We start from the raw sequence: 23,542 nt of genomic DNA, 5'->3' as shown, positions 1-23,542 counted from the left end.
AAAGAGTGAATGTCTTGGCCTGTCACTTAACCATTTCTACCATATTTCTACTCAGCTTCCCCTCATCTCTACCTCAGCCTGAGGACAAAACCCGGCTGGGTGCTTCAGAGTATTTTTGTTCTGGAAAAATCAAATATGTTCCAAAAAGTAACGCCTCTCTTGGATTAACTTCCAACTGACGTTTACAACTTTCCCTTTCATTCCCCTCCCACCCCTACTCCCCACAAAAACCTAGTTTGGCTGAGAGGTTAAGAGGAAGGAAAGGAAATTAACATTTACCAAGTGCCCATGATATGCCAGGTGCTGTCCTGAGCACACTTATTTTTAAAATGTTATGTAGTGGAAATTCAGTATTTTGAACATTGAACTTGCTAAAAATTACATATTGTATATAAATCATGGAAAACTTGGAGATGATGTTTATTGTTCTTTCTCCCTCATTTTTTTATATGTGCCCTGAATTTCAGAAAAATGATTATTCTTCCCTTTCACCATTTTCAAAAATCATTACTGACGTGGTATAACCATTTTTATTGTGCAAACCCCAGTGTGTTCTCAAATGCCACAAAAACGGTCACAGCATCCAAAGCAAATAGCACTAACATGCCTATACTTCAAAATATTTCAGAAAATATGGTAGGATGGCACTATCTCAAGTATTTTAATTGTTTTGCCATAAACCACAATATGCATCAGCTATTCATGTTTTCTGGGTGTTTTTGTGAGTTACAGTTCAAAGTCACAGAACTTCTAAATTTTAATATTCTTTTAAACAGCTTACATGTTTCCCAACATCTTACCCTTTGGGGAACAGACTTTTTCCTAAAATTCTTCATCTTTTCAGTTCACAATCACTAGAGTATTTGAATGTGAACCTGAATGTCAAAGTGAAATGGCATAAATAGGAGATGGGGGTGTAAGGAGGGTGTGAAGAGATAGGTATCTATGTTGCTTGTACTTTTTAAAAAATTTTTTTAATGTTTATTTTTGGGACAGAGACAGAGCGTAAGTGGGGTAGGGGCAGATAGAGAAGGAGACACAGAATCCGAGCAATCCAGACTCCAAGCTGTCAGCATAGAGCCCGACATGGGGCTCTCTGCTTGGCTGAGAAGCTGATAACCAGAGCCATGAACCGTGAGACCATGACCTGAGCTGAAGTCAGATGCTTAACCAACTGAGCCACCCAGGCACCCCTACTGCTTGTAGTTTTTATTAAAAACTAGAATCAGCCTCCACCTAGGATAAGGCATAGGGTGTACAGAACACAAGCCCTGGAATCAAATTGCCTGGATTTGAATCTCAGATCGCCAATTTATTTCGATGTGGTGTGACCCTGGTCAGGTTATCTAATATTACTTTATACTTGCCTCACAGAGGGGCTATGTGGATTAAATATGATTACCCACATGAAGCATTCAACAGAGCCTTGTAGTAAGCAAATGTTAGATAATCATTGTCATCATCTCCATGACTATCATCACCACCAGCACAATCATCTGTTGAAGTTTTAGCAGCAAAATAATGCTAACCCAATGCTAGCTCCCAAGGGACTAAGATGGTGACGCGGTGGAAGCTCAGGCATATTCCATTAAAAACAGCAGCCCAGGGGCACCTAGGTGGCTCAATGGGTTAAGCGTCCAACTCTGGACTTCGGCTCAGGTCATAATCTCACAGTTTGTGAGTTCGAGCCCCAAGTAGGGCTCTGTGCTGATAGTGCAGAATCTGCTTGACATTTTCTCGCTCTCCCTCTCCCGCTCCTCCTCTCTCTGCCCCTCTCTCATGCATGTGTGCACTCATTTAAAAACTAAGTTAAAAAACAAAAACAAAAAACAGGGGCCCAGAGGAGAGACCCAGAATTATTTAGTCTTGATGGCCTGTTCTCTGTGTCCAGAGGAGGAAGAAACACCACCTGAAACATGACCAGGCCATTAGCTTTGGGAGCTACAGAGCAGCTCTCTGCTTGGCTGAGAAGCTGATAACCAGAACCTTTAACTGCGGCTGTCCCAGAACACCCAGTGTGGGCAAATGCGATGTATCAAATGACCAGGGAGTCCTGGAACTCTGGCACGACCTTCAAAGAGCACCTGTGTGGCTAAAAAGACAGTCAAATATCTCATTGGTTGAGCAATTTTTACCCGCCAAATTCATTCCAGTAAGACATACTTCTGAAGACACATAGGACCTGTGGCTTACAAAAGTAACACACAAAGCTGGCAGGAAGACTGTTCATGACCCAATCAATTATCATTCAAATAACCTAATGCTATTCGGCAAAGGGCCACATCCCCATTTCAACTGATTATCCCAATTTATTGAGAGGCAGAAGGAAAGCACAGACTCCAAAGGCCTGCATTATGGAGAAATTATTTCAGGATCAAAAGAAAATAAACATAAAAGGTGGGAGGAGTCACTCAGAGAGCTGAAAAACTGCCAGAAAACCTACCCCATTCAGTGCAAAGTTAGAAAGCGTATTTGCACACAGCCCCTAGGAAGCTGGCTGATAGTCTAATCTGCATTTGTTTAACAAACCTAAGCAATAAACTCTCTTCACCACAAGCTTCTCCACTAAAATCTAGTCTCAATCAGCAAATCTCATGAAACTGCTTTGATATTTGGTAAAAATTTCCTCTTGAACTTTCATGTGAAAGAAAAACCAACACTGAACTTTCAGGATAATTACATTAAGTTTAAACAAAAGTAATTACCTAATTTACAAGAGCTTAGAAAAATTAGAAAAATTAGAAAAATACCACCAAACTTAAAAGAAGCATGAATGAATTACTGGAAGTTATACTGCTGCGTATTAATGCCTAATTATTGTCTGGCATAGAAGAAAGCAAGCTGCTGCCTTCAATTAGGAGCCAAACTACCTCCCTTGAAAAAGGTAAGAGTAACAGACGGAATACAAGTCGCTGCTGTTCTTGTTAAACCACTTTCACAAAGGTGCAGAATGAGCCGGATGTTGCCCAACTGTGATATACTTTGCAACACAATTTCTTTCTTTCCCCTGCACCCAAAAACAATCCATTTACAGACACTCTGTGGCTGTTACACTGTTTCAAACGACTGAAAACCAATCAAAAAAAGTAAAACAACAACGAAAAGCATGGCTGTACCTCTAATATGTACATTTAACACCACCTTCAAGAAGGCTGGGAAATGAAATAAAAACTAAGTTCCTTCTTCAAACAGTATAGCTCAATGTTACAGCTGAAAGGGCCTCTGGAAGTCATCTGGTCTAAACTCTTTCTCCTCCAGATATAAGGAAAATGAAAGTCAAGGACATAAGGGGAGAATCTCCAAAGTCCCACAGCCAATTAGCAAGTAAAGTTAAGAGTTGTGCCCCAGGCTCCTGACTATAGTCACTCACTACACTCTCCTGCCTTTCCAAAGTGAGCGCTAGGAAGAGGGCAAAAGACACCACCTATGTCAGTAAGAATGGCTGACTTCATAGAGGTCACTCAACCAAAGAAGAACATAGACACATCCACATGCCTCTTATTCTATGAGGTCCTGTGAGCCTATCCTATTAGCCTCCGTTGCCTTGTCTAGCCAAATCCAATGATGCTTACGTCAGAAACGCCATCCCAATGCTGCCCCCAAGCCCACACCAGGTGTCAGCTCCACCCGGCAGGCCTCCCAGCAAATGCTCATCAACTGGAGACAGGACCCCTGCCGGCTCCTATCAAGGCTCCAGTGCCACGCTCCTCTCTGTCCCTCAGGAGGTGGAAGGTGGCAAGGGGACCTAGCCCTGAAATAGCTAACCCCAGAAGGTAGGAATCCACATTCACTCTCCCAGACTTCTTTTCGTTTGGCACCCTTACCTTTCAAGATAGTTGTAGGATGTTTCTAGACTGCAACAAATGTAGCTGCCCAGAGAGCCCATGTGTAACTGGCTCCACCCCCTCAGATGTTGCCAGCTGCCTGATGCGTTCTTGTTTGTCCGTGCCCTTCAGCTGTGATGGCCGTCCCCATCAGAGGCTCTCCACAGTCCACAGGACCTCATGTCCATTCCTGGCATCTCCATGGAGCCCACCTCGGTTTCTCCGCTGGTCTGGCTGACTTGGCCTACACCATGTCTGGCTTTGCCTTGCCTGTCTACCTGAGGCCCCACCTCTGAGGACACGTCCTTCCTTTTCTCCTATAAGAAGATGCAGACTGCTGAATGCTCCTGTGTGTGCAGGAACAGGCATCCTTGGCTTCAAGCAACACATGTGCCTGTGCAACAGTCTGAAACCTGGATTATAAAAATGCATTTGGACAGTGGTCCCCAACTTCTTTCTGCTCTGATCTAAGATGAACAGTGTTTACATACCTAACACTTTCCCCAAAGGCATCTGCGATCTTGATGCAGTCCTGCGGCTGCTTGTACTCAGCACAATCACTGCTAGGAGAAAGACGGGCTGCAGGCTGTTCAATCCTGGCATGCCAGGAGGAACCTGGAGCCTTTCTCGCATTGTCGAGGGAGCATATTTGAATGGCAAAGGAGAGTGGCACTGGGATAGGGACAACTTTGTCTCTGATATAATATTAAAGGGAAAATCATTGGTAAACATATCACTAATAACTCGGCCACATGACAAAGCAGACCTAACTAAATAAGAGGCTCTTTTGGCAAAAATCCTGTTCTAAAATTACTAATTCGTCCTTCATTTATCTTCTGAATATACCTGTACTTTGATGTGCAGTATCAGAGCTGCTACTTCTTTCGTATTTTTTTTTTTTTAGAATTGGAGCTTTTTTTTTTTTTAATGTTTATTTTTGAGAGAAAGAGCATGAGCAGGAGAGGGGCAGAGAATCCAAAGCAGGCTCTGAGCTGTCAGCACAGAGCCTGATGCGGGGCTCAAACTCATGAACTGTGAGATTTTGACCTGAGCTGAAGTTGGATGCTCCACCAACTGAGCCACCCAGGCTTATCCTAGGGGTCTAGTATTTGAACTTCTTAAAATGAGTCAACCCCGGGTCTGAGCGAGCCTTCTAAAACACACCTTTAACTTCTTCTTGCTGGTGGATCACAGCGAGGGGCTTGGTGAAGGTCTTCTTAGTCTGCATCATGGCCCAGATCATTGAGGCGTCCAGCGAGGTGCAGGCTTCATCTGGAGGCACACACTGCAGAGGCAGAGAGAGCAAAGCAGGGTCAGGGGTCACCCCAAAGAGCCTGCACCCGCTCAGCCTGCACAGTTGGCCTGTGCCCCTTATCAGACAGCTCACAGCTGTTTACCACAGAAAAACAGGAGATTTGGGTGTTTTCCAAAGAACCATAAATAATCTGGGAGCTACAGTGGCAGGCCCAGGATATTCTCAGCTGTACTTGAAGATTCAAATATCACTGGATGGCTTATAAACATTGCCTTTCCCCCGCTTCTTCCCACAAAGCAACTAGAGGTTTTAGTGTTATATAGTCTGAAAAATAAAAGAAAAAACTATACGACGAATGAAGGTTGGCCCTTCACCCAGCTGGCCTCACATAAATGGTTCATATCTGTGATTTGTGATTGTGGGAAACTTCATGCACCGCATTATGAAAGTGACAGATTTTGCATCTGTTGTCCAAAAAGATAATCATGTTGTCAAGTTTGGCTGATTTTTAAATCCTGGTATAGGCTCATTCAAAATAGTACAGGTGACCATGAGATCAGCTGCTTCCAGTTATTTTAAGGCTCCAAACTTAGGATTAGCATGCCCAAGCCCAGTATATCTGTTTTTAGAAAGTGTAAGCACACTCCAGTACCTTTTTTTTAAAATAACTTTAGTTTCTTGTCTATGCTTATCAATAGATAAAACTCTGATATAAACATCATCTACTTGCTTTTGTTGTAAGAAGTGTATCAATCCTTTAAGGAGTCTATAGCAAGGCATCCCCCAAAGCTAATCAACTTCCAGTTCTTCCAATCACAAAAAAGCAAAGGCGTTATTATCATTGCTGCTCTGAGCAGCATATTGTGAGAAAATAACTACTTCCCTTCCCCCCAAAGCCAGAGAAAAGCCTTTACAACAGCCCCCTTACACAGCAAAACAATAGATTTTCTGTGGAAAGGCCTCATAATAAAAAGATCTGCATGACAGGAAAAGCCTTCTTACTTTGCTATTAGTTCTTCAGTTAAGTAAGAGTCAGTCCGTGATTCTATGTCCAACTCACGGCTCGACCCTGGGCAAGACACTTAACTCTGGACTTAGTTTCATCAGCTAAGGGCAGGGCTGAACTCAATGATCTTTGAGAACTCCTCCTTGGGAGACTCTTTGGCTCTGTCTATCATCATAGAAAGCACTGAGAAGTCACTAGAACTGTGGAGATATTAATTATAAGCAGTAAACATGAAGACAGTGGTAACAGTTCATCTGAAGCCACTGTACTATAAACGGTAGACTGTGTTACTGTCTCATTTGCTCCTCTGTTCCTAAGGGAAGCCAGCTACTATTGTTTCAATTAAGTGAGGCCATGCATGTTCTGAGAGCTCAGGGGACTTGCTTCAAGTGCTCTTAGTGAGCAGAGGGCCTTCCTGCTCAGTCCTAATGCTCCTTCTACTTCCTCTTGCCTTGGGTGGAAATAGAGACTTTAGGTTTAGGGTCACATCCCATGTCATTCACTGGGCCTTAGAGCTCTCTTTAGAATGCTCTGGAATCAAGTACTAGAATTAATTTTCTCAGAATAATATGCTATGGAGTATGCCATGGCAGGCTCAGAGAGAGGTAACAACCAAAGCCATCAGGAAAGATCCCTAGTAACTGCCAGGCCTCCCTTTCTAGATCCTTAACTCCTAAGAGTTCTCCGCAGGCTGCAGGGACCAGCCGTGTGCACAGCCAAGCATCAAATCTCCCCATGCCTCTCTACCACAGATCCACAAATGGCCACTGGAAGGCAAATGCCCACAAGGCTAAGGCATCAATGTTTCCAAAAGCAACCTAAAGTACAAAATCTGAATCATTTTATACATTTATACTCCCAAATGATCATGATCAGATTTGTTATGTTTTCATATGTATTATAAAATGTTCTCTGCTGTTACCGGAGAAATGGATGCCCAGGGGAATTTAATAGAGTAAAGCATTTGGATCAGTGGGAATTTATCCAATAATAGCAATTTAATTGTTCCTCCTCCTTCTATATCTCTTACAACCTAAATATTAAGAGAGAATTCTACATATACACTATTAATGACACCACTCAATTATTAGCTTTAGACACTGATTTATATGTGACTACAAAAGTTCTGTAAGTCAGCTGACACTGTGTGAGATATCTACAGATGAAATGCACATAAGGAATTACACATAACTATGGCAGATCACAGAAACACAACTGTGGTAGAAGACACCTTTCTTGCACAAGCCCAACCAATGAGGGTTCGTAATTAACCTTGCAGACCCTCCTTATGCAGCCATTCCAACAAGGTCAAACTGTTCTGATGTCTGTTGTGGCAACAGAATGTACTGGTTCAATACGGGGAGTGACATAAGGCAAACATGATGAACAAATATGAAGCTGAGAAAAATTAAAATATTTGTTAGTTTCCCTTAGAAGTCCTCCTGAGGCAAGTCAACCTTATAATTCACACAGAGAAGGTCAAAAAACAATTGCAATACAAGTCTCAGCGGGGCCTGGAAAAATTAATCCTCACACTGAACTTGTCCTTTCGGCTCTGTACTTTTGGCACTGCATGCTATCTGAATAGCAAAGATAAAGCCAGACCTCTCCCTCAATGGAAAACAGTCTTGATTTATCATTTGTAAGATACTACTAAGTAGCATGCATGGAAAAAAAAAGTCATACTGTCAGGATTTATTCTCTAAGACTCCATAAAACTCACGGTTCCCTGCTAACAGAGATTTTATTACTTCAATTGGGCAGGTCCCAAACCAAAAACCTCAACCTGCAATAACTTGTGATTAAACTTCTCCGGTAGGTCACTGCCTCACCTAAAAATGTCAAAATAACATACAGATGGTTGAAGGCCCACTAACCTTAGGTAACTTCTGGGGGTCCTTTTCCTTCTTGGTACATAGCGTGAGCTCACACTGTAGAAAGAGCAGTGAGGTGTTGAAAATGGGCTTAAACACAAAGCTGAATCGCTTCTTATCCATCTCAGCTTGTGGGATAGGAAAGTGCACCCTCTTGGGATTGTAGAACTTCACAGATTCATCTTTAGGACAAATGTTTTCAATGATGGTGTAATCAGACATCCTATCCGGGTTTGAATATGGAGAGATAAAGCATGTTTGGATGGCAAAGCCCAATTCTTGGTCAGCCTTAGTAACAGACACCTACAAAAGAACAGAAACATCAATCAGAAGCAAGCTGGCATTTCTCTTTTACTCTATTACACGAGGGTAACATAGCAACATAGTACTTCTGATGAGGGACCCTAATTTATGGTCATAGCGAACTTACGTTGTTTTCTTTCTAATTACAAAAGTAATATATACTCTTTGGAAAAAATGTCTTCCATTTAAACTTGATATGGATGGTTACAGTGAATTATTTGGTTCCAATGCTGGTCTGGAAGATTCCAATGCAAGATGAATAAATCTGGTCAACCTCCCCTAAGCCCTCTGGGAGATAAAAATAAAAGCACAGCATGCACCTAAAATGGATTTTCCAAAATAAATGCCAACAGGCAGAGTCCCTGATGTCATAATACTGTATCATGTCTTAATAGTGTACCACCTATAGTGCAAGCTATTTTTCGAAATTGCTCAGAAAATAAAGTAGAAGCAAAATCTATTTAGCCTAGGCAGAAAGAACTGAACTTCACAACTGCAACAAGTCAGCATGAACCTAAAACACTACGGTAAAGCTACAGATTCATCTAAAGTCCTGCTTCATAGTGAACAAGCAGAGCTGGCCCAGTTGGTGTTAGGAACCATGCAATCTGGTGGCGATCACGAGCCTGGCAAAGTGTCCTAGCTGCTCACAGGTCCAAAACAGGCCTTGCCAAGTACTCTCCCTTCGCTCTTTAAGCCCAAGGGTATTTTAAGGGAAATCTAATCTGGAAATGTTTCCAACTCATTATACTTCCCTCTTACAAAACATTTGTATGGGCTACATCCAAACCTTGTTAAGGTTCTTTTCTTTAGAAACAGGAAGTGGTGTTTGGCCAAGTGTAAACAGAATTCAAACCTCAACTATCCTGAACTCAGCTAAAATCCCTGGACTAGAGTGGATTCTCCATTTGGTGACACATGGATACTGTGTGAACTGCCTTTCCCCTCGGGCTTCATTCCTTGACTAAACTTGGTCTCAAAGTAAACTTAAACACTTTAGAAATAAAGTTAGTCCTTAACCAAAAGCCAATAACCCCAGAATCCTTTCAAAAAGCGTGGAGATATAAACACACTTTGCATTCTGAGAACCCAGGGGAAATCCCTGCATAGGGCACAGCACTATTTTGAAAGATCCCTACGTGGTTAACTACAAGACACTCAACAATGAAGATGATTGTGATCGTGTCACTTTGTTGGGCCTTAAAGCTCAATCTCTCTGAACAATATTGTGAGACAAATATTTTTTATCTCCATTTTATAAATGGAGGAAAAACAGCATCCAGGATGGACTTTTCAAAATCCCACTTCGCAAGCCCTGAATAAAACCAAGCCTTAAACCAGGTCTTCCAACCTCAAGTCCATTTTCTTTTACTTACTTCATGGTAACCACAGGGTCAATTCAACCAAACCCAAGATGTGGCCTTGGGAGATTACCTAGTCAGAAATATTTCTAGGAAATAGTGTTTGGTAGTCTGTAAATATTCACAGATCATTGTTTTGGCAACATTTCTAAAAAATAAGATATCTTGGAAAGATGGCAAATTACGTATGTCCTATTACTAAAAAGTGCCCTGTAACATGAACTCAGAATCCACATGGCAAAAATGTAGACAGAAGAAGAAATGCAAATCTTTTCTTTCATCTCAAAGAAAGCACATAGTGGCACAAAGTCTAAGGTATCCCAAAAAGTTGTTTTAGAGGAAAAACTATGGTCAGTTAGTCTTTTACTGTAAAATGGCCTGGAAGTGAGTAAGAGAAGGACTACAGGCCTTGGAGGGAAATCAGCAGACAGCCTCAGGAAACTGTGTGCTCTGAGGCTCGTGCCCTGTGAACTCTGAGTCTCAGCTTCCTCCCATGTAGAATAAGGGCACCAATACCTACCAAAAAGAGTTACTATGAGCATCTGTAAAGTCACAATTATACACAGACAACACAGTTCCCAGCTAGGCAATAAATGCCAGCTATACTTAGTAGTGCTATTCTAGACATAAATTTTGGACGTTATAAACAGTTCTTTTTAATGCCCCCAAGACAAATTAACAGAAAAGCTGTCATTTGCCGAATCGAAGGGGCACATGTACCCCAATGTTACTAGCAGTGCTTTCAACAATAGCCAAATTATGCAGAGTAAAAATGTCCATCAACTGATGAATGGATAAAGAAGATGAGGTGTGTGTGTGTGTGTTTGTGTGTGTGTGTGTGTGTGTGTGTGTGATGGAATACTACTAAGAGGTGAAAAAGAATGAAATTTTGCTATTTGCAACAATGTGGATGGAACTAGAGTGTATCCTGCTACACAAAGTCAGTCAGAGAAAGACAGATATCATATGATTTCACTCATATGAGGCATTTGAGAAACTTAAGATAAAAACAGAGAGGGAGGCAAACCACAAGAGACTCTTTAATACAGAGAACAGACGTGAGGGTTGTTGGAGGGGAGGTGGGTGGAGGAATGGGTTAAATGGGTGATGGGCATTAAGCTGGATTTAGGACATCCAGGGCACAGCAGAGAGTCACTGACCAACTGCACATGTGGGTTGTGCAGCCAGAAATGCAAGAAGAAAATAATGATCTTGGATGAGAAGAGATCTATAATTAGGGACAGAATGCAGAAAGCAGTATATCTTCCCCCGTGGAGAAAAAAGGCGTACCCAAAAAAAGAGAAGACCCTCTCAGAATAGGGAATCAAAAAAGAGGAGAGATCCAGGAAAACATCTAGAGCCAGTGGGTCCATCCCAGAATGAGGATAAAGGTGAGAGTTATTTGTCTTTCTGAAACAGAAACGTGTGAAGACATGGAAGTACCCCGTTTCCACCCTGCAGGCTTCCCACTCCTCCCATAGTGAAGCACACCACCAGCCTGCAGTTTAGCGCCAAAATAGCTCATCAGAGGATGATGCTCCTGTAAGACCAGCGGATGTTCTGAGGCCACAGAGATATTATCTCTTTTTAGAATCTAATCCATGAACTTGGATGTTTGCACTGGTAAGAGGTTTCATTTTCTTTCCCTTTAAGTGGCACTTTGAGGATAAATGATAGTAGCATCTAGTAAATACCATTATAGGCTCTCAAGCCAGACAACCTGCTCAGAACTCTACTCTGAACTCTACTAGTTACTATGTGATCTTAGACAAATTTGTGCCTCACCTTCCTCATCCCTAAAATAGGGATATCAGTAGTCTTGTCTTATCGGACTGCTTTGAAGAGTAAATTACTATAACACTTATAACCCGAATTTGGCACCAAAAAAAAATCTGCAATAAATGTTATTATTTCACTATTCCCACTGCTACCTAATCTTTTTACAATTATTCTACAGATATATGCTATGCATAATCATTACCATTATGTATACAAAATAGTTTCATATGTTTACAGATACATTTTGATAATGGTCTAAAAAACCCCAATTTTCATGAGCTGTGGAAGCACGTAGCATTTCACTGAAGTGTGTTCAATGTAAAAGACAGTATCTGAGGTGGTGTGAAATATTCCTGGTTAACTCTGACTCTGCAGCTCTGAACTCCTGTTCCAAAAATGCTAAGGACAAAGCAAGAAGAGGGCTTTATTAGTAGAATTCACACTGCTGATTAAGCAAACAAACAAACAAAAACCATTCATCTGTAAAACACTCTCTCCATGTAGCAAAACCTGAAATGTCTTGTTTTGGTCAGACTCAACCTGGATGCAGGGTGCATGGGTGGCACAGTTGGGGTAGAGCTTCTGAATTCGGCTCAGGTCATGATCTCACTGCTCGTGAGCTCAGGCCCCATGTCGGGTTCTGTGCTGCCAGCTCAGAGCCTGGAGCCTGCTTTGGATTCTGTGTCTCCCTCTCTCTCTGCTCTTCCCCAGTTCATGCTCTGTCTGTCTGTCTGTCTCTCAATAATAAACATTCACAAAATGAAAAGAAAAAGAAATCAACCCGGATGCATTTTCTGAGCCACGCCCTCACCCAGAACTAGTTAAGTGGTGGTCAGAAGAATACGATGAGGTCTGCCCCAGGAGCTACTACAATTCAGCCCTACCCTAAAAGCCCAAGGCTAATTAATGTTCAGGTTTCACACCTCAACATAAATGTGTCCATTCTCTGCCACAGAGAAGACCCCCTGAGAGGGCACGAGAAAGAGGTCAGTGCTGTAGAGCTCCATGTTGAACGTGACGTTCCTGTGGAGTGGGTCCTGGAAGCTGCTGCGGCTCCTCCCTCGCCTCAGGCTGCAATTAAACTAGTGAAAACAGAAAAACAAAACAGAGATAAATCATAGTCAAAGGAAGGATGAAGATCCCTAGAACTTTATAACCTTTGACCCAGTCCCTAATTAAAGCCAACCGAAAGGATAACATCTCACAAACTACCTTCTCCAAACAAACACATACCACCACAATTTCAGGTCGGCCGAAGAAGGAAGTGTCTCCTTCATCCGTATCTCCTGGAAGTCCATGGTCACCTGACTCCAAATCTTCATAACCATCTAGCCAGCCGCTGCTATCCCCAGTTGATGGAATCTGCATCACGATCTAAGAGGCAAAGAAGGCACAGACAGTGTCATTACAATACCAAATTGCATGATCTGGTTTTGTCTCACAAAGACACCAATGTAATAATTCAGATGCAAACTGAAAATCTGACTTAAAACATAACAGGGCTCCTGGGTGGCTCGGTTGTTAAGCATCTGACTTTGGCTCAGGTCATGATCTCATAGTTGGTGAGTCCGAGTCCTACATGGGGTGAACATGAGCCCTGCTTCAAGTGAAAAACAAGAGCCCCAGGTCAGCCCCACTTCTCTCTCTCTGCCCCTCATAGGATTCTCTCTCTGGCCTCATTCATTTGTACCCTCTCTCTCTAAAAGAAAAGAAAACTTCAGGTTTTTAGGATTTCATTTTCAAAGAGATTAAAAATAAAGAGAAACCCAATGTACATTGAAATTAAAACTCCAACTAAAATATGCGTCTTTCCTTGTGAAATAATAAAACTTGTTTCAAACAGTGGGAAAACTCTAGGCACTGGAATAGGGGTGAATGGTCCTTACAGGCCAACCTGTAGGGGGAGGGGCTTCTCCTTAGAGGATATCGCTTTATATCAAAAATTCTAAGAACTATTAGGAGCTGGCTAATTTGTATCCAGTGAGACTTGTAAAAAGTTTGAGTTGGAAACAAAGTACCTAATGTTTACTATTAAGCCAGCCTCTCCTCATTCTATTTTTGTACTTCTCTATCTTTTCCTTATTTCTTCCCCCATATCTTTCTGCACGGTGTACAGATGCAGGAAAGAATCCTGTTTTATTCTGTGACAGCCTATCTTAATGTTAGTTGAAATGATTATTCCTAGGTTAGTTCTAGATAATATGAAAAATTCACCTGAGGATTCTGACTCCACAAATAAAATCCTAATTTCTTTGCATACATAGAATAGTCATATATTTTTTATCTGCTTTTGCTTCATGTGCTTATTTTCTGAATATGTTGCAAAACAAAAGTATATAATAATTTTGGAAATTGCTACAAATGGTTATCACTGGAACAAACAGCTAAAATAATCAATGAAGAGAATGTAGAAAAACGACCTCTCCATTTACCAGTTCCTCACAAGAAAGTATTGATGTACCTGAAGCCAATTACCTAGGGCATTTCTTACCCTAGGTATTATCATCATGATATATACACATATACACACACACACACACACACACACACACACACACACACACGGGTACGTGCTTAGGATATATCTTTCTTTTCTGAGGCAAATGATATTATTTTTACTTAACAGATTACCAGAGCCTCTTAGTGTTAATTTAGATATAAATTTAAAATTCCAAAATCAAGTATATCAGTACTATATGCTACTCATCATATCTGGAAAAACTGGGTAATATATGAAAATTAGTGTTGGAATTGGCAGGAGTGTATTCATCAAAGAGGTCAAAGGTTAATCAATTATTCCAGTAACAATGGGAGATTAGCTGGGCCAGCCTGGTGTCAGGACAGATTAGTGGATGAGAGGTCAGGAAGCTGGAGTCAGTCCTGGCCCTGCTGGTAACTAGTTCCTCAAATCTAAGCAAGTCTCTTAACTCCTGGGAGTTCAATTTCCTCACCTGTCAAATGAGGAAGTTGAATGAGATCATCTTAAGGTTACTTCCAGCTCAAAAACTCTAAGTCTGAAGAATAATAAACTTGGGGCTATAGAGTCAGTCCCCACATGAACCTCACTGACAGAGCACCTGATCTCCAGTCTTTCCTCTCAGTAGGTCAAGTGTATCTACCCAAGGGCAGTGGACGAACATGAATGAGAGTCGTGAGCTCCCTGTCCTATGCCAAAGCTGGAGTAGGCGCTGGGAGCATAGACATACACATTGTGTCAAAGCCGGACACGGGGATTTTGAACCTTATTTTTACCATCAAAAGTGTAACCTGAACTGCAAAATTACACTATAAAGTTTGTTTGAAATTTCATGTTTCGAATTCTTTTATTATTCACTCACTGTCTAGTGTCTATTTCTGCAAGAATAGGCTTCATCTGGAAAAAAAAGATTCAGATGAATGAGCTAATAAGAATGATTTCTGAAAAGTGCAGGTTAGCTACTGCAGTGATTATCATTAGGGGAATCTGTGGAATCTTCCTCTGGAGAACTTCAAAGGTAGATTTTTTTCAATTTAGCCTCTTTGAGTTGGATAGAGACTTAATAATAATTTCTTGAGGGCCATTTTTGGATTTCTCTTGGTTCTTTTGTTCATGAGGAAGGGAGAAGTCCTCCCACCTCTGGACAAGACTCAAATGAGGCCACAGAGACCAGAGAGCTGGCTAGCTCAGCTGTGTAGACTCAGGGTCAAAGGACATCCAATATGTTGAGAGCTGACATTTGGCTTTGTTTAGGCCTAGGGTATATGCCTCTGCTCATTTTCACAGAAATTTAAGAAAATTTTAAGGTAACACACAGCAAGGATCTGGCAAAGGGCCAAGCTTTGTTTTGGGGAGCACTTACAGAGTTATAGTAAATCACACCATCTGGGCCTGACCGCCGGTGCCAAGTACCACAGCCGTTCAGGGAAGACTCAAAAATGAAGTGGGTTCCATTCATCTTGGCCTTGCAGGTAGGATCCAACAGGGTGAGCTCCAACCCCGAGTTGTTGTTGGCCTGAAGCAAAAACCACCAAAGATATAAGGTGTGGAACCCACAGGCAGTTCTGCAGTACACAGGAAACCAGTATTGCCTGGTCTTCCCATACGGTATTGGTTGCTGGAGGCACGCGTTCCCCCTCCCCCCTTACCTCTTCCCAGCCTACTAAGGATTGTGTTTGTTGGCCTTAGAAATTCAATAGCAAAATGTTGACACACAAGGATCTGGAACCCCCCGTTAACAGAATAACAGGACCCGGGTGAGAATCACAGCCAAGGGGAAGTGAGCCCATCCAACTGAGAAAACAGACTCAGGTCCCAAGAGTTCAAAAGTGAAAGAGCTAGAGGGAAATAACTAACACATTCTGGGGCAAGATGGGGAGAAAGGTGCCTTTCTCTTCTCTCCTTTAAGAAATTGCACTAACCTGAAAAGACTCTTTTTCTACAGATACGACCATCTTTTCATTGTCACAATTGACTGACAGGGAAATATCCACATTCTCTTGCACCTCCTTGGGCTCTTCGGGATCAGGAATCAGTCGTAAGCTGGGGATGACGGGGTCCCTTGGCTGGGGGACCCCATCTTCTCCCCTTTCTGTCTGGCCTCTCCTGGCGATATCAGGGAAAGGAAAGGGGAAACCTCCATTTCGGCCTCCCCCGCCCCGGATGGGTGGGTTCTCGAGGGCAGGCAGACTGCCAGGGTCCAGCAGGATCCGTAGCTCAGGAGGGATGGTATGGACTTCCTCATCTCTCATTTCCTCTGGTGGTGACAGAATGCAAAACATTGTCAGTGTTTGATGCCAGGCCACGATCATCATCATGACAGGCAAGTATAAGAGAAACTGGCAAAGAACAGGACTATGTAAAATTACCTTATCGAGCAATGTATAAAGGAGACAAAGAGTCTGGAAACCTGAATTCCCGTCCTGGTGTTCTTTCTAACTGACTGAGCGGCTCTGGGCCAGTGGCTTACTTCTCTGTGTCTTGGTTTTCTTATTTTTAAAATTAAGATGTTGGAGGGGCACCTGGGTGGCTAAGCGGTTAAGCGGCCGACTTCAGCTCAGGTCATGATCTAACGGTTCGTGGGTTCGAGCCCCGCATTGGGATCTGTGCTTACAGCTCAGAGCCTGGAGCCTGCTTCAGATTCTGTATCTTCCTCTCTTTCTGCCCCTTCCCCACTCATGCTCTGTCTCTCTCTCTTTCAAAAATAAATAAACTATAAAAATAAAATAAAATAAAATAAAATAAAATAAAATAAAGATGTTGGATTAGATCATTAGTCCTCTACATTAAAATCATTTGGGGAGAATGATCTATATACCCAGGCTGTGCCCCAGGTCAATTAAAATCAGAATTTCTGGATATCATTAAAACATAAATGATAAAACATATCATTAATATGTTTTAAAGCTCCCTGTATGATTCCAATGTACAGCCAAGGTTGAGAACCATTGGACTAGATAGTTTCTAAGGCGCTATAAGCTATAAAAATCTATGATTTGAGGGGTGCCTGGGTGGCTCAGTTGGTCAAGCATCCAACTCGTGACTTCAGCTCAGGTTATGATCTCATGGTTTGTGAGTTCAAGCTGCAAGTTGGGCTCTGTGCTAACTGTGGATTCTCTCTCTCTCTCTCTCTCTCTCTCTCTCTCTCTCTCTGCCTCTCTTTCTCTCAAAATAAATAAATAAACTTAAAAAATCCATGACTTGAATAAGTTATTGGGACAATAGTATTTTCCAAGTGCTGCTGAAATACGTCCCTTGAATTTAGAGATTCTTTAGAATAAATTCTTTTTTTATTTTAATGTTTATTTATTTCTGAAAGAGAGAGAGAGAGCTGGGTAAGCGCAGAGAGAGAGGGAATCAATCTAAAGCAGGCTCCAGGCTCTGAGCTATCAGCACAGAGCCTGATGCAGGGTTCAAACCCACAAACCGTGAGATCATGACCTGAGCTGAAGTCGGATGCTTCACTGACTTCTTTAAGGATTTCTTGAAACAACATTTGCTACCTCCTTTTTCTTGCTAAAGTCTAAGAGGTATCTGAGTACCCTGGCCTTTTAGAACTTAGTCCTGAAGGAGAAAAGAAAAGTTGCTTAGGCACCCTTATTCCTTCGAAGGTAGACATATTTCCATATCATCAATACTCAGTGTTCTGTCCTATTGTCAACAATTTAGGGAAGAGAAATTTCCCGTCTTGTTTATATTCAGTCTCAAAATCAATACGTAAGGTCAATCCATCTCAGTGGGAGCAGGGAGTGAAGATTAACTCTCCTTCAATACTATCTTTTGGAAAAAGATGGCACAGCTGTATGGGTCCAAAAGAAGACAGAGCTTTGGAGGGTTTTTAATTTGTACACTGAAAAAAACCTTCACAACAACCCTTTGAGATAGGGCCTGTTTGTTCTCCCATATTATGGAGGAGAAACAACCTGAGGCTCAGAAATGAAGCAACTTGCCCTCAAACAGTGAACAAATGGCCTATAGTCCTAGCCTTCAATCTATCAGCACTGCACTTGGTAGCAGTACCGGGGGGCGAGAAACAAGTTTGGGGATCAGAAAACTCCGGCTTTGAGTCTCGTTAGCTTGAGGCTCTGGAAAACCTCAAGAACCTGTTAAAATTCCACTTTCTGCTCAATCCCATTGGGGTAACAACTCCTGCGTTCCCGATGGGTGAGGAAGAGGAAGCGCCGTGTGACTACTGTCCTGTAAGATGCAGTCTGACCCAGGACTTCTGCCCTGTAGTCCCAGCCACTCTGCATCTCAGCTGTCGGTGATTAGTAGGCACTTCTGAGAAAAGATGCCAGGCTATTTTGTTCTTAATGTAATCACAGTGAATTATGTGGTCTACAACAAAGTTCTCCAACAAGCAATCAACTGTACCAAAAAAATCTGTACCAAAGATCGTTGCCTTAATATAATGTCATGATTCTAGATAACCTTAAGCTTGACAGGAAAATGTAGTCAAATGAATCATCAAAATTTACAACAGAAAAACAGTTTCATATAAGCTGAAATGAGAGTTGCTCATTGGAAAGCCTCATTTGGGGGATATTTTTACCACAGGAAAAAAAATCATACTTACCATTGTTTTCAAGCCGAAGATGAAATCTATTAGCCACAGGAGCCACTGTATATGATGTTACTGGACTGAAGCCATTGTCTAAAGCCCACTTGAACAGATGCTCTTGGGTTGAAGGAATGTCATCTCTTACTGACTTGGTCATTATCATGGATCTCTCACTCTCTTTCCCAAAGCCAATACTGTTAGGAGCCTGAAGATAATAGCAAAATTTCATTCGTGACTCTAAAACTAAACAGTGCTTTTAAGTACAAGTTCAATATCTGGAATGAACAGATTCTACATTGTATATGAAGGGACTATTTATTATTTGGATCCCTACTCTCCTTGGGTTAAGAACACTGATGTAAAAATTTTTAACAGCAGATTAAGAGAAATCTATTCATGTTGTTTGAGCGTACCTTTTGGGTTATTTATGTTGATAAAAATAATCCAATGATCACTAAGTAGCTACATACTGAGTATACATACCTACTATGTTATTAGAATTAGTAAAATGTTTAAATTATATATATATATATCATACAAAACTTTCCCTTATTTTTACTTAAAATGATGTATAAAGTAGACAAATGTGCATGTTATGCTGCCGAAAATATGTCCATGCTTCTATTTTCTCTACCCTAGATTTAAATGATGGCATAACCTAGTTCCTTCACAGTGGAGACCATCTCATCTTTGTAAACTATGAAATTCCATAGTTTACAAATGAAAACTGATGAAACAACCAGTGTTGATGCTTCAGTTATACTTTACAACCAATTCAGCAATCCTGTAATTGTATTCATTTGTCCATTTTATTAACGGAAGAGCTTAGATTTTGTGTTCTAAAAATTAATCAATTAACTTAGGTTACTGTCCCTCTAAGTACCAATATTTTATCCAGCAATACAAGTCAGCTGCCTTTCACTTGGTAATTGGTCACAAAATTAGAACTGAATGACAGCAATCCCTCCGAGAAAGGCCTGAGTAACCAGGACCAGGTCGGTAAGTTTCCACATCCTTCGGCTCCTACAGCAGTGATCTTGTCAGATGGTGAAGGAGCTGATGTTGCAGAGGAGATCCCAAAGCGAAGCACCATATTTTCAACAACTGCTCCAACAAGACTGGAAAGCCCTTCTAGCATGAAGATTAGGCCATTTTCATGCTGTATAAAAATCACTTTAATTTCCATGCCCAATTATTTGCTCTTGCATACATGCAGCATTTTTTACTAAATTCTCCATTTGTTTCCCATTCTGTGTGCCTCGAACATGACTAAATATTAATCCTTTCCCACTATAAAACCATCGAAGATTCACAGGCTCTAAGTTCTCTTGGCCTCTTTGGTGGTGGGACATTGGCTGAGGACACATATTTTCAATTCAAAGCTTAAAGGATCTTCCCCAGGATACTTTTCTGTGACCCAAAGTGATTATCCAAAAGTGCCAGAGTGGCCAGTCACAATGATGCATGCAAAGGAGCCAGACAGAGCTTTAGCCACGCTTTGCAGCCATTTGTGAAAAACTCCCCTTTCACAGGTTTAGAATATTCTAGCTCTTACTCTGATTCAGAGAAAGCTCCTTAGAGGAAGGAAGGGTTAAAAAAAAAAAAACCCAACTAAACTAAAATGAGGTAAAGAAGGATCCAATCAGTTTTTAAAACTTAGTTTCTTAGGCGCAGCTTCCTCTAGTGTTTTAAAGCAGCATGTCGTTTTGATTGGCGGGAGTTGTAACACTGGCCTAAACAACACAGCTTGGCCTCATCTGCCCTAGTCTTTCATGTTGTTGGACAGCTGAGAAAATACGGTATTTCCAGAATACTATCATCACAACCGCCACCTGTCTTTTTTGTACCAATATGGAATGATTTGTTTACACCTTTCCACATTAAATCTAGGACCTGTCAGTACAACTCATATCGATTACGCCTCGGGACTTACAAGGCTAGAAATCTATCTACACATTTGTAAAACAGCAAGGCTTGGCAAATTGGTTCCTTCTCAGCAATGAGCGAATTCCTTACTCTCTATTTCTGGGATACAAGGAGTCCCCAGGCATTTCTAAGGCTTTGGTGTAGCTATTCCAAATAGCTATTCAAGGGGGTCTCCAAATACTATCACCATGTTTCAGCCACACCTCCATGAAGGATTATGAATGAGGTAGAGTCTGGGTACCTTCCTCCCGCCCTTCCCCTCCACTGCCAACACAAGCTTGCGTCCCATAGTACAGGGGAGAGGTTGGTCAGAGATGTGGTCCATGTTCCCACGGGGATTAAAACATGTCTTCTCTAAGAATAAGCTGGCTATAACCAACATTGAAGTGCTGAGGCCATCTGAAATAGTGTAACCAAACATTTCCTCCATTTATTCTTTTGTTTTGGAGGTTCTTCCAAAATGTGATTATGCGTGGTCCATAAGGGACCTGAAGAAAAAGCCAGAGCTGGACATAGCAATGTGGATACTTTTAGTATTCCCATTCTTGTCCACAGTACTGCCTTTTGGGGCTCTTTGGACCATTGTGTCATTTGGAGGGTACATTCTGCCTGTGCCCCACCCCCTGTATGCACACACATGCCACCCGTGTTTAATGGGACTCTTCTGTACATTTTGCTATCAAGTGGCTGACAATTCTTTCAGCAGACATTTTGCTTTCACTTTGTTTAGAGAAGTTAATTACTACTATAGACAACTTTTTGAAAAGTTTCTCATGGAAGGAAGATAAATTCCCTTTTTATGGCAGGTACTGTGCTAGAAGCCTTACGTATGTTATTTAGTTCACCTCTAAAAATATAAGGAGGGTGCCTAAGTGGCTCAGTAAGTTTCTAACTTCAGCTCAGGTCATGAGCTCACAGTTCATGAGTTCAAGCCCCGCATCCAGTGAACTCAGCCCTGCTTTGGGTGAGCCCTGCTTCTCTCTCTCTCTTTCTCTCTCCTTCTCTCTCTCTCCCCCTCATTCAGAAGTTAAGTAGCACACATGGCTGAGAACTCACCATGTGCACACAGTGTCAAGTGCTTTAGAGGAAATGCCCAATGGTCACTTAACAAATACTTTTGAATGAGTAAATGAATGAATGAAAGAATGAACTCTACCACACCTCACAACAACTCTCAAGGTGGGGACCATCATCATACCTATTTCATAGGCAGAAAATACAGATTTTGAATTCAGTTGGGTTCCCCAATACTCAGTTGGGTTCCACCAAAGCCATGGTTCTTTCCACTCCACCAGGCTGTGTCTAAAGAAAATACTATGCATAAGGCCACTATGAACCATTTCTCTTTTCTAAACAGAAACATATGCCTTTTTTTAGTAGTAGCAGGTTCCTTTGCTTCAGAGCCTAGTCAGAATTCACATCTGAGACTGGGAGTTAGGAAATCACAAAGCATGAAACTGATTGGGAGAATAAAAGAACATCATGAAACATTACCTAATTGTTTAGTAATGTTGTCATGCATTGTCCAAAATTGGCCTGGTCAGGAGTACAGCCAAAGAGAGGAATATAAACAGATCTTGCCCTGGGATGAGCAATCTCATTTCCAGCCTGTCTTATTCATATGAAAAGTGAAGACACTCAAAGTGAACTCCAGGGCTGTCATGGACCAGGAACACATACATGGTCAGGTACAGAGAAAGCCACTGATGGGTCAGGGCCGAAAGAACATTTACACAACTCCAGCAGGGAACTAAAATGTCCCGTATGTTTTTTGCCTTTCAAAGCATGATTCCCTTTCCTGTTTTTGTTATTCTGAAATTAAAAACATTTGGTTGGTGTGCCAGGCAGCAAACGCTGCAGACACCCCAGGTCACCAACACCGCTCAAGCCATGCCAGGGAAAGCAATCGGAACAGCTCTGACCTCAGAAAATCACGGCTGGGCTTTGTTTTCGACACCAAATTAATGTATTGCCCTCACATGTAATGGTTTATTTGGATCCTCTCAAAGTTAAAAAAAAAAAAGAAAGAAACAAAAAACAAAAAACACAGGAACCAGAAACAATTACAATACTTTAGAATTAAGATGTGTATGCTCGTGGCTTTGCCTGCTGCTTCTGGAGAGTGCTTGTACCCGGGGCTGCCCCGGTGGAGTGCTGGATTCGTCCACTACCAGATCTTGCTAAAGGTGCCATGAATGGCACCAAAACCAGAGGCATCCCTCCCCCAAAATGTTGAAAACAGAAAACCCTGTCTAGCTGATTCAATGCAGGTACTGAAAGAGGAACCAGACACAATTTTTTAAAAAGGCAATACACAAAAATTTGAGCCTACCAAAGAGATGCTAAGGTAATTATCTTCTTAAAGATGATGGGGGGGGGTTCTTGAACTTTCAATGTAATTTGTGTAATGTGCTGTCAAACACCTAGTGCCATAAACATATTTGAAAAATATTTATTTTTACCAAATTTCAACATTTAACTTTTTAGGAAACTAGCTGCTGTCTACCTACCATGCCAACCAACTAATACACTTCTTAAGCATATTTCCCTCATGGAAATAATGCTTAGGGAATAGACTGGGGGTACTTTTCCTTTATCATTTCACTAACCTCCCCATTACTGTGATTCTTGTATCAGTGTTTCACCCTCAGAAATGAGAAGCAAGCAAAAAGTCTTGCCAATACCATATATTTATCTCAAAAAGAAAAGTCAACAGTATGAGCTCGGGTCAGCCCAATTTTCCACACCTTCCCTAAATACCTAACCCCAAATTAAGAGCTGATATTCAGTACCATGACACTGAGGCCATTACAGGACTGTCAACCATGAAAGGCCCCATTGTGCTCATTATTTTACGTTTACTCTGACTGGAAAGCACACTCATACATTTCAGGAATTTCACAAATGAGGCAACTCAGGCCCAGAGAGGTTAAGGGACTTGCCCAAGGTCACAGTTTGTAAATGGCAGTCTGGATTCAAATCTTGATCTTGACCCCAGAGGCCATGGTTTTAGCCACCACACTGTCTGCCCTTGTCAGGAGAAACCAAGGAGCAGCCTATTTTTCAAAGTGAAAAATAACAGAGAGAGCTCAGAGAAGCAGAAACTTCAGAAAAATAATACATATAAAGCAAAAACGTCACAAAAATAACACACGCAAGCACAGCTTAAATTGTTGC

At 41.6% G+C, this 23,542-nt stretch overlaps 1 protein-coding gene across 1 annotated transcript in view; it reads right to left on the bottom strand.

Annotated features, from left to right (window-relative positions):
- TGFBR3 (transforming growth factor beta receptor 3) overlaps window positions 1-23,542 on the bottom strand; it is a 200,119-nt gene that overhangs the window by 22,711 nt on the left and 153,866 nt on the right. The window contains exons 7-14 of the mRNA XM_029945804.1: window positions 23,178-23,232; window positions 18,455-18,644; window positions 15,801-16,135; window positions 15,242-15,394; window positions 12,636-12,776; window positions 12,326-12,484; window positions 7,963-8,262; window positions 4,989-5,109 (exon numbers count right to left, since the gene is read on the bottom strand). Coding sequence (XP_029801664.1) covers window positions 4,989-5,109; window positions 7,963-8,262; window positions 12,326-12,484; window positions 12,636-12,776; window positions 15,242-15,394; window positions 15,801-16,135; window positions 18,455-18,644; window positions 23,178-23,232 — 1,454 coding nt within the window. The remainder of the gene's footprint in view (window positions 1-4,988; window positions 5,110-7,962; window positions 8,263-12,325; window positions 12,485-12,635; window positions 12,777-15,241; window positions 15,395-15,800; window positions 16,136-18,454; window positions 18,645-23,177; window positions 23,233-23,542) is intronic.

Source organism: Suricata suricatta, chromosome 8, assembly GCF_006229205.1.
Source record: "Suricata suricatta isolate VVHF042 chromosome 8, meerkat_22Aug2017_6uvM2_HiC, whole genome shotgun sequence".
Taxonomy (NCBI): Eukaryota; Metazoa; Chordata; class Mammalia; order Carnivora; family Herpestidae; genus Suricata; species Suricata suricatta.
This window is presented reverse-complemented; position numbering and strand designations above follow the sequence as displayed.